General features: G+C 38.2%; 1 protein-coding gene across 3 annotated transcripts in view; it reads left to right on the forward strand.

Moving 5' to 3' along the window:
• The first annotated feature begins 197 nt into the window (after nucleotides 1-197).
• The window catches only part of hmmr (hyaluronan-mediated motility receptor (RHAMM)), an 18,832-nt gene continuing 7,772 nt past the window's right edge, over nucleotides 198-11,257 (forward strand). The window contains exons 1-19 of one of the 3 annotated variants that reach the window (XM_077578953.1): nucleotides 198-360; nucleotides 954-1,052; nucleotides 1,144-1,214; nucleotides 1,309-1,386; nucleotides 1,494-1,682; nucleotides 1,820-1,906; nucleotides 2,053-2,164; nucleotides 2,244-2,309; nucleotides 4,056-4,129; nucleotides 4,201-4,271; nucleotides 4,375-4,700; nucleotides 4,771-4,910; nucleotides 5,035-5,249; nucleotides 9,362-9,469; nucleotides 9,535-9,648; nucleotides 9,725-10,113; nucleotides 10,177-10,429; nucleotides 10,515-10,587; nucleotides 10,822-10,998. In XM_077578953.1, coding sequence (XP_077435079.1) covers nucleotides 315-360; nucleotides 954-1,052; nucleotides 1,144-1,214; nucleotides 1,309-1,386; nucleotides 1,494-1,682; nucleotides 1,820-1,906; nucleotides 2,053-2,164; nucleotides 2,244-2,309; nucleotides 4,056-4,129; nucleotides 4,201-4,271; nucleotides 4,375-4,700; nucleotides 4,771-4,910; nucleotides 5,035-5,249; nucleotides 9,362-9,469; nucleotides 9,535-9,648; nucleotides 9,725-10,113; nucleotides 10,177-10,429; nucleotides 10,515-10,587; nucleotides 10,822-10,998 — 2,688 coding nt within the window. In that variant the 5' untranslated portion in view covers nucleotides 198-314. Of the gene's footprint in view, nucleotides 361-953; nucleotides 1,053-1,143; nucleotides 1,215-1,308; nucleotides 1,387-1,493; nucleotides 1,683-1,819; nucleotides 1,907-2,052; nucleotides 2,165-2,243; nucleotides 2,310-4,055; nucleotides 4,130-4,200; nucleotides 4,272-4,374; nucleotides 4,701-4,770; nucleotides 4,911-5,034; nucleotides 5,250-9,361; nucleotides 9,470-9,534; nucleotides 9,649-9,724; nucleotides 10,430-10,514; nucleotides 10,588-10,821; nucleotides 10,999-11,257 lie in introns of all 3 variants that reach the window. The other 2 variants (XM_077578952.1, XM_077578954.1) reach the window with 2 other exon arrangements.

Here is an 11,257-nt window from a genome sequence, read left to right on the forward strand (position 1 = left end):
GACCTGGGCATTGTATATCTGATAAAAAACATATTTATTGGACACATTTGAATCTATAGTTTGCGCTCGCCATTACTGAAATTATAATTTGCATGACATTGACATGTACGCAACATTCATTGGTCACACACCCGGAAATGCGTATTCCTTTGCATGACGTAGGGATACACGACTCAACGTTTATTGGTTACACACACGAAAGAGCGTACATTGGGCAAATTTGAAATTTCAGCGCTGAAACGTCTATAGCAGCTGCTTTCTGCTGGCGTTGTGACACGACTTGAGGAAAAACAATCAAAATCTTTGGATACGAAATGTCTTTCTCAAGAGCTCCTTTGAAAAGGTTCAACGAAGCTGTCGGTGAGTAAAATCGAGCAGCGTGTTTGAATCGGCTAAAGCTAGCAGTATGTTTTTTTATGATGCGAACGGGTTTGCAGTCGAATTTACTAGCATACCGTCCAAAATCTCAGAACAATTTCGTGCCTATGATAGTTCGTGGGGTAATGGGTAAAGCGCTCGCCCCGAAGATGCGGATTCCTTTATTTTCTAGATTTACAATTTCTAGTAGCCAGTTGGGAGTTGTAAACGAGCCGTTCGTAACGATTCTGCAGACAGGAAACACAAAAATTACTGGACTGACATTGCCCCAACGGCCGCAGCATTTGATGCAGACACGCGTAATGAACAAAAACATTTTTATAATACTATAGTCGATTCATTTTTCTGATAATAGCCTATGGCTGAAAATGTTGCGCTGGTTTCATTGACATGTAATTAAAAAAAGCATTACAGTAAAATGGTTCGGTGTTTGTTGAGTGACACAACAACAGAGTATAGAAAATGTCCTCCGATTCTGGAATGACCCATACACAAAAGCCCAATGCCACAATATAGCTCTATTACTATCAAAGAAGTATTGTAAAGGGGATCATGAAAATCTACTTTTACCTAAGGTTGTGCCCCTGCCCCGGGCATCTATGACATAAAACCTGAAGAACCAAAGGGAGCTGTATCCTTTGAGAAATCGGATCGGTTCAAACATGCTAAGGCAGGTTGGTAACATGTTTCTCTGATCGACACAATACTGCACTGAACTAATGAAATGGCGTGTAACATAGTTGTTTTCATCGGCTGTGTGTTCAGTGCCCCCACCATCACCCTCCAGGATTACACTAATGTCTCCTGTTAGACGAACATTGTCAGCTGATGGAATGGTAAGTTACAGTTGACATTAGACTACAGTTAGTATAACATCTAGTCAAATTTGTGTCCATACAATTTCCTCGCCATTTTAAATGTATCTTTCAGGTTGAGGCGTCAAGTACAAAAAAGAGAGAACATTCCATGACCTTGGAAATGAAACAACGTCGATTATTAGAGAAGGAGGTGCACTTTTTAAAAACAATATTTGGGCACCAATAATTTCTGCTCTGTAACTCTCAGTAGCTGATTTATTCTCGCGTGTGTAGTAATATTGCTTTCCCCACTTGCAGATCCGCTCACTGGTCCAGCAGAGAGGGGAGCAGGATCGACGATTGTTCTCCCTTGAGGAGGACCTAAAAAAGGTGGAGGCTAAAATGTTAGCGGCAGTCAGGGAACGGACCGGCCTCAATGCTAACATCACCACCCTTGAAAGGCAGAAAGCTGAACTAAAGAAAGTCAATGAGTTTTTAAAAAACAAGGTTTGTTCTTTCTTGAGCCTCTGTTTTTGCTTGTCTAATCAAACTATTTTAAAATAGTCACACCTACAGTATACGGTAGAGTGATATTTTAGAGCTTATTTGTGCTGTTTTGATACCAAGTTCATATTTCCTCCCAGGTTTCAGCTGACACAACAAAAAAAAGGATCAATTCACTTGCAATGGAGTTGATGGAAGCCAGGAACAAATTGGACAGCAAAAATAAGGTGTGAATTTTGTATATCCACTCCCCTCATTACAACAGTTTTCATGACCCTAAATACAACAAAATGTTACATCCGATATTCAAAGCTGATGATGATGGTTTCATTTGTCGGTCAAATGTTAAGATGTACTGTATGTCTGAGTGCAGGAGCTAAGTGTTCTACAGCTCAGCGCCGATGGTCACCTTAAGGAGTTAGAAACAGAGCGCAAAGCTAGCAAGGATTCTCTCAAAGCTTTGACAGACAGGAATAATGACTTGGGTAGGGATGAACAGAAACAGATCACCCTGTTTTCCTCAAATTTTAGGTTATATTATTTTCAATGTTTTATCTTTTCCAGAGGATCTCTATCAAGTGATGAAAACCCAAAATGAGGAGTTGGAACAACAGAATGACAGGTTACATGGTGAGTTGATCGCCAATTTAGGCTCCAGGCTAGACAACATTTACATTCACCGGACACTTCATTAGCTACTTTGAAGACCCAATACAATAAATGCATAGGTTTGTTAAAATACATTGTACTGGGGCTGCGCTGCAGCTATTTTCTTAATAGTTTATATATCAGTTATTTTTATTGTCTATTTAATTGATGAATTCAATTTTTTTTTTTTATTAAAAAAAAAAAAAAGTCCCATCCCTTTACAGGACGTTAATTCAAATTGACAGTGCAGAAACTACAAACATACAATAAATGTGATTGTTACTCATTTGGTCTGTAATATGTCAGAAAATACACAACAATTTGATCAGAATTTTCCAAAGTAAAAGCAGACGTTGTAAAATGTTTTATTATGATTCAGCACAAAGATAATCAATCTGCTTTCTTGGAGGACTACATAAATCTGACAAGGGACTGATGAGGGACTGAAATTCCATAGCATGGAAATCCAGTCTCACTTGCGGCTTTGCCAATGAGCGAAGAGTGGTCGTGACGTCAGAAAAGCGACTTGTTGAAGTATTCTCTTTTTTTTCTACTTTTTTTTTTCCTTTCCTGAGACGGGGTAGAAATCCAACAGTGCTTTAGCCGAAGGGAGACGGTAGTGAATGAAAACTTTCAAGATTCTTGGTGTCATGCGTCACTTTCTTTTGATATTCGAGCAGCGTTAGTGAAGAGGACGTCACGCAAATAGACAAATTTGATTGGCCGACCTGTTTTCGGCCGGTGCGGAATTGCTGTCTATGGACGCCTGACCAGACCCACTTTTCAAGGAAGTGGGTATGGCTTGCCAGGCTAGAAATTCCAAGGATTTGGGCCATTTTAAACTAAACAAGGTCTCTAAATGAATAATGATTTCTGAAAAATAATTGTTAATTAACTTGATTAGTTGTCAGTTAATGGTTGAACACTTAATATATTTGCTGAAAAGACTCAGAATTATGTAGTACTGAATTGTGGACATATAGCGTTAAACTAGTTCATTTTCTTTTTATATATGAAAAAGTACGTAATTGGTTATCGCCGATCAAAGCTATTAATGGCTTATCGATCACCCCAAGTGGCCCATTGTTCTTAATCATTATGTACCTAAACCATTTGCAGCGAGCGCAAACAAATGACTGTCATTTATTCTTGGTAACAGAGCAGAAGATGTTTGAGTCATACTGTAAATGGTCAAATAAAAAGGGTATTGTAAAGATATTTTTGGCCAAGTACACTGAGCAGCTTTTAATAATGTGACACAATTAGTAATTAATGTTATATGTAAATGTTTATACAGTGTATAATATAGACAGTATGTAATTAATTTTTCACCAGCAGCGTTCAAAGCCTTGCCAATAACAGAATCAGGAAATTGACCTATATGTCACCATTTTACACACAACCTTAAGTCCTGGTTTGCTTTAAAACAACAACAGTGACTTAATGTTTGCGCGTTTGTCTTGTTTTTGTTTTGTGAAGAATCTTTTGGGTTCCCCCCCCCCCCCCCGCCCCATATGCATTTCAATGGCCACCATTGGCAATCATATGTGGATTTTTGCTATTCATAGGCTGACCCGGTCCCCCCAAAAAACATGAGCATCATTATATTGTGTAAAAAAAACACACAAAAAAACCCCATTATTTATCACGCTCCTATAACTGCTCACATTTGATTGAATAGACGTCTTCTTTTTTCTTCCCTCTCTTGCAATGTATTAATTTTTCCAGCTGAGATACGGCAGCTTCAAGTGGAGATCAAGGCTATACAGGAATATCTGGATGCATCTAATGAGCAGATTCAGGTGGGTGTGAAACTGAGAATATTTGCACACCAATCCATTATAATTGTAATTTAACAGACTCCTTTTTATAGGACCTGCGCTTAAAGCTTAAAGAGACTACAGAACAGGACATTGTATGTAACTCTGAGCTGGAGAAAATTAAGTAAGTAAATGTGTAATAGTTTCCTGAAAGGGTGTCTGATTATAATAAATGTTAAGGTCACTGATGCATGCACGATCTGTTATTCTGATGCATGTTCTTGCAGACACCTAGAGGAGGAGTTGGAGCAGTGCACCACAAAGCTTGAAAGCACTGAAGTTGCTCTCAGGCAAAAAGAGAAGGATGTACTGAAATATGAGCACGAGATGCAGGCCACAAAGAAGGCTTTAGCAGAAGCGGAGAGCAAGTTGAAGAGCCAAGAGTTGAAGCTTAAGGCTTCCCAAGAGGCTGTGAGTGACTGTCAAGCAACAGTTGGTCAGCAAGAGGCTGAACTTACCTTGCTACGGGAGAAGCTCCAGACAACGGAGAGGAAGATGATTGAAGATGTGTCACATCTTGAACAGAAATGTCTGCTTTTGGTGGAGGAGAAAAGTATGCTCACCCACTGATATCGGTAAAGACAACTATAACAAAATTCAACAAAATACCTTGTTGTTTTTAGACAAAATTCGAGAGGAGAGACTGGAGGAGTTGACAACAGAGCTAAAACTGCTGAAGGACACTAACCAAGATGAGAAAGAGAAAAGGATTGAGCTCCAGCATGAGCATTCTTCTCTCATTGAGGAACTGACAAAAGAAAGGGTCAATCATTCTATTTATTTGATTATATCCCCACCTTTAAAAAAAAAAAAATAAAATCTCTTCCCTGTCTAATGATGACTTGAATCTCATTGTTACCATTTCTTTTTCTGTTTTAACCCCTCAGGCCCTGGTTGACTCTCTGACTGTGGTGCTGCAGCAAGAGAGGCACGAGTCAGAAGAATGCCGCAGTAAGCTGAATGAGGAGTTGGAGGAGGTTCTGGGAGAGCTGGCTCTCATGGAGGAGCAGGTGCAAAGACGAGGTGAAGCAGGCGAGCAGAGTCGGGAGGAAATTAATATGTTGGAGAGACAACTCCGTGAAACCAGGGAACTTTTTGAGCGGTGAGTTACATAAAATCGAAATGCACAATTAGTGAACATACGACTTGACTTACGAGTGCACTCATTTAGGAGCACTCAGTTACAATTCCTCATTTGGTACATTGAGTTGCAAGCCAAAATTTGATGTATGCCATGACTGAGCTTCATATATGCTGCCACTAGATAGCAGCAGCAAATGCCACAACACCCAGCATCCCCATAATTTGAGATACAACAGTGCCCAGCGGTAACGTTTTTGAGTGGGGGCCTGTTATGAGAATCAACTTTTCAAACAGCCCTTAAATCTAATAAGGCCGAAATATTGACTTTAAAAATCTAAACTAAACTAAAAAAATCAATAATTGATTTAATGCAAGGTCTTGGCATTATATCAAACATTCTAATATGCAATGATGTTGCGGCCATTTTATTTAGAGTAGCCACAGATACCGATACCAATACCACAAGTACATAAAATTACAGTATTCAAAAAATAAAAAAAACTATATATCCTAATATAGTATTTTTCCTTAAAATTGCATAAAATTATAATTACAAATGTTTATTCAATTCGTTCCTGATCACAAAATGGCCACATTCAGGGCAGCTGATTCTGGTATTGGCCACCGTCGTGAGTACTGATACATTAACATAAGGCTGGTATCGGCACTCGCACATCCCTTATTTTAAATGAGGTACTTTAGTAGGTTTCAGCATCAAAATGCATTTGCATAATTTACTTAGTGGTGTATCCCAATTCTGACCAATGATTGAGGATTGTTAAAGGGTTCCTACGCAAGTGGGGAATTGATTTAATAAGTGTCAAGGTCTGCAATAGTATAGGAATGTATAATTTTTTTTTAAATTGAGACAAAATCCATAATTATACCAAACCACAAGTATGTGGGGCTAGACTATAGATTGCTCAGTGCGTTCTTTTTTTTAAGACACTTGGAAGCAGCAGCACAGCTCCAATGTTTGTGTGACTACTCGATTCTGACTGGACTAACTGAAAAAATAAAATCGGTGATATCAGCTGATAATGTACACCTTTCGACCATCTTAACTCATTCAAACTAAAAAACGTATGAATACGTTTTTTAATAGTTTGTCCGTCACTCCCAAAAACGTATTAATACTTTTTTTTTTATCTTTTTTTTTTTATGCTAGCGTATACAGAAGGCTTTGCTACAGCTTCTGACATGAAGAGATCGGTTAAACCATATTTGTCAAACGCCGGTCCTCGAGGGCCAGAGTCCTGCAGGTTTTGGATGTTTCCCTTCAACACAGCTGATATATGATCAGCTCATCAGCATGCTCTGCATAAGCCTGATAATGATCCTGCTGATTCGAATCAGCTTGTGTTGGAAGAGGGAAACCTGCAGGATTGCGGCCCTCGTAGACCGGAGTTTGACGCCTTTGGCTTAAAGCATTGGTAGTATTACAAAAAACAGCTATCAGGTGGCATCAGAGTATAAGAGATCAGCCAGGGCCATGTTGCAACAAGCTCTTTTTGCCAGTGTTTTCAACAGGTTTGTGAACATTGCTGAAACTTATATATATTCTAATGCCAATTGCTGTAAAACGGAAACTGATACAAATATACTTTTTTTTTTTTTTTTCCCGATGAAAGAAGAGACTCTAATCTTTCTTTTGGTAGGTTCCATATTATATATGTCAGAGCGATAGAACAGAATATTCTACGAACCTTTACAAATCCAGTAAAACAGCCGGGAGCGGACGGGGTTGCTTCAGTGAAAATAGCTGCGAGTGAATGAGTTAAGTATTTCCTAACAAGAAAAATCATTACTTTGTTCCAACTTCAATTTGGCAGTCAAATCTTCTGATAAGTAATCATGACGTACTCATACTCACAGAAATTAGCAAGTACAAATTTTAAAAAATTACTGAGTGATTTGATGATTTACTTTTTGTTGATTACTAGAGTAGAACTTTGGTGCTTCAGTGAAAGCAACATATGGGACATCTAGTGGACAAAATAAGTAAAAGCAACTCATGTCAGTGACACACTTATCTTTCATCAATAAAAGTCTAAATAAATCAGATACAGAGCATGTATTTACAGAAGTCTGTGCTAATAAAAAAAAGTTTTTTTTTCATAAATAAAATATGATTGACATGTATGTTGATGTTTATTATAAACGGGAGTACTTGTGAACAGTTACAAAAGGACACAGGTCATGGATGTATTTATTTAGAAGTTTGTAAACTTCCACAATCTAAGGTTTTATGTGGCCCCTCTTCACGCTCTCTAATTTTGCAGCTTTGAAAAGTCGTTCACTGTAATATATATATATATTTTTTTAAAGTAGCAGATCTACTCTGTTAAAATGAGGCAACAGTTACAAGCAATATTATTAATTTGCTAGGTATTGAGTAAATATTAATTAATATTATATTACATATAATATAACATTTTCACATAGGGGTGTAGTCACTTTTGTTGAGTGGTTTAGACATACATGTGTGTTGTTACTTTAAGGCAGAGGTATTTTAAATTCTGGTCCTGGAGGGCCGCAGTCCTGCAGATTTCGGATGTTTCCGTTCTCCAACACAGCTGATATACGATCAGCTCATCAGCAAGCTCTGCATAAGTCTGATAACAATCCTGCTGATTAGAATCTGCTTGTTGGAAGAGGGAAACCTACAAAACCTGCAGGATTGAGGACCGTAATTTGACACGGAATTTAAGGGGTCAGTAAATTTACACCATTTCGCAAGTTGCACATGACTACTTTGACATTGCAGAAGAATGTATTTTTTTTCTTTGTTGTCCATTGAAAATATGTAATATTTACAATGTGTGAGGGTATACACACTTTTGTTTGTAGTAATATTTGGCTTCAAAAAGTGAAAATTACGTGATTCACATGTCTCTCTCTCAATTATAATGCATTATATCACCAAACTACATTTTTCAACTCAACATGGGTTTAAATTCCCGGAATTCAGCATATTTGACATTCACCGCTGCCGACACCGCTGCTTCTAGCTGAGCAGCACATCTGTTACACAGGATAAATAACAACATTAGCGTCCCACAGGCTGCTCCATCTTTTCTCTCTCCTAATCTTCTTAATGAAGACAAATGCTCAGAAAATATTCTTGACAGTCTGTAGTAGCTGTACACACCCTGCAAAGCAAACTGATGATGAACAGAATGAGCATTTTCATCATTGATGGTATTATATATCGAAGTAAAAAATACCTATTCTTACTTGCGTATTTAGAGGTCACCTATTCATTCGTATCAAATTTATTTCTTAGTTTGTTTGTACATAATAAACTAATAGGCCAGTTGTTTACGGGGAACTCATTGAAATATTTAATTCAGAATTGTAAAAACTGAGATTCTCCCAAGTCCCCCAAATTACAGGACACTAACAAAATCTTTATTTTGGGTTTTTTACAAAAAAATATGCTCTATCACCTCAACGTGCATTTTGTTGTGTATAAATAATAATAGGTCTATTAATCATTAACTATATTACATAGGTCGCGCCTTACCTTACAGAGGCTGTCATGTTTCGCTGCCATCTTTCTGCTATGCATACATAAAGGAGACAAACTTGGGGAATCTAGGAATTGGAACCCGTTTCTTGACTCAAAGTTGGGTCAAATCGACCCAAGTAGAGGATTGGTCCATTTTTGACCCATAATTGGGTTAATTTTGACACCGTAGTGTGTGTGCTTAAAAACGCCTTTGAATTTAGGTCATTGCATTCTATTATTTCCCCACTACTAGATGGCAAAAATGTCTACGCCCTGTCTGCTGCTGCTCTTGGTTGAAAGATAGAGGCTAGTGCATTGGAAATTGATATATTTTACACTTTGAACCAAGATCGCCATCTAGAGGAGTCAAAAAATATCACAGGTGCTTCATTTGTCCATCAATAATTTTAATAATTTTATTTAAAAAAAAAAAATGGTAGAATAAAAATGGGATTTTCCGAATAAAAGAAGTGCTATTCCACAACCACCAACCCCCCAACCTCCCATAAACAAAATTATATTATGTAACCACTACAAAAAGGCTCATAGCAGATTGTCTTAGTGCATTGACGAGTGAACAGTCAAAATACTTGAGTAATCGTAGCTTATTCTTTGGGCAGCGACCTGTCATTGTTGAAAGAGTATCACTCGACTGCCATGAAAGAACTACAAGAGAAGCACGAAAGCACATTGAAGAGAATGGGAGAGATGTCGACAGAGCTGGAATGGTGAGTTGTCACGTGTTGTTACACTGAAATTTTCTGAAAGTTTAAGATTTTGTCATCCGATAAAGCACCAAAGAGTCTCAGAGGGGAGCAGAAGAGAGTCGTAAAAAACTGAAAGAGGAGCTGGACCAAGTGATTCAACAAAAAGACGTGGAGCACAAAATAAGACTTCAGAGTTCAGGGTTTGTCTCTTAATTACATAATTAAAAATGATAAATTTTCAGGTTTTCTTAGTTTTACTCTCTTAACTTGATGTAGAGTTTTGCAGGAGGTACAAGCTCGCCTTGATCAAAAAGTTCAGGAGATGCAGGCCTTGGAGGCCAGCCATGCTGTGAGAATCTGTCAGTTCGAGCAGGAGCTTCAGCGACAGACAAAAGACATGCATGATGCATTGAGGCAAGTTGAAGAGCAGAAAGGACAAGAAATTGCTGAACTTCACTATCAGGAACAAATGGTTCTGAAACATCTTGAGGAAGTCCGCCAGGAAAAGGTGAACATAATGGAGCAACTGCTACAAGAAAAAGAAGAGAAAATTAAATATCAAGCACAGCTTGAGGTGAAAAGGGCAGAACTGGAGGCTGAAACTCAAGACCACCAACAGCTCAGGTCAGAGGTTCTCAGACTACAGACGGAGCTCAATAGATTAGGTGAGGAAAGAAGTGGACTTGTGTCTCAAGTTGAAGTGTCAGACCAATCGTTGATGATGACAGATACAGAGAAGAGGCGGCTTCAGGCTCACTTGGATGAAATTCAGCAGGAGTGCGTGAACCTTCAGGCACAGACAGCCCTCGCAGAGGAGAAGGTGGACGGTCTGCTGTGCAAAATGGAAGAACAAGAACAAGAGCGGAACACTCTGCAGTGCCAGGTTGGGGTCCTGACTCAGGAGAAGGTCACACTGCAGTGGGAGATGGACGAGCAGCGGCAGAAACTCCAAAAGCAAATGAGTAAAGCACAGGACAATAGGTGCACAGTTTTGTTTTGTTTTTTGTAAAAAATGCATGACTTATTTTTTTCACCTTGCATAAAATAATTTTCTTCTCTTTCGAAGCTCTTCGAATTCCGAGACGGAACACTGGAGGTCACAGTATGAAGAACTTCTTGCTAAGGTTAAACCCTTTGAGGTCAGTCTTTTGCAAACTGTTTAACCAAACACAAAACTTACTGCTGTAGTGCCCGCTTACAGATTTAGCCATATATCAGAAAGTTTTATTGTAACTGTAACTAATGAGACTTGCTTATGACTTGCACATAATGTGTGACTCAAACCCACGTCTGGCATTTAGGTGATAAAAAAATAATTTGACTTTTGATTTATCTATACCCCTTGAAATATTCTTGTTTTGTGGCACTTCCAGGAGCAACTGAATTACTTTGCTGCTGAGCGAAGGGCACTCATCAACGAAAAGGGAGCAAACCAGGAGGAGCTTAACAAGCTCTCAGATGCTTACGCTCGTCTGCTGGGTCACCAGAACCAGAAGCAGAAGATTAAACATGTGATGAAGCTAAAAGATGAAAATTATGACCTGAAACAGGTAATGCAACTTGGAAGCTGTATTTCAACACTTCACTTAGACTGTTTTTTTTTCCTGCCAGTGTGCGCAACTGCAAACAAACAATAATAATAATTTAATTTCTATTGTTTTTTTAAAACAAGTTACAAAATGTTGTACATTCCCCATTAAAGCAGCATTCTCAACAATTAAACCGTTGAAACGATATATATATATATATATATATATATATATATATTTTTTTTTTTACGTACGCATACATTAAAGTGTTAATAACATT

Source organism: Vanacampus margaritifer, chromosome 10 (assembly GCF_051991255.1).
Source record: "Vanacampus margaritifer isolate UIUO_Vmar chromosome 10, RoL_Vmar_1.0, whole genome shotgun sequence".
In the NCBI taxonomy this organism is placed as follows: Eukaryota; Metazoa; Chordata; class Actinopteri; order Syngnathiformes; family Syngnathidae; genus Vanacampus; species Vanacampus margaritifer.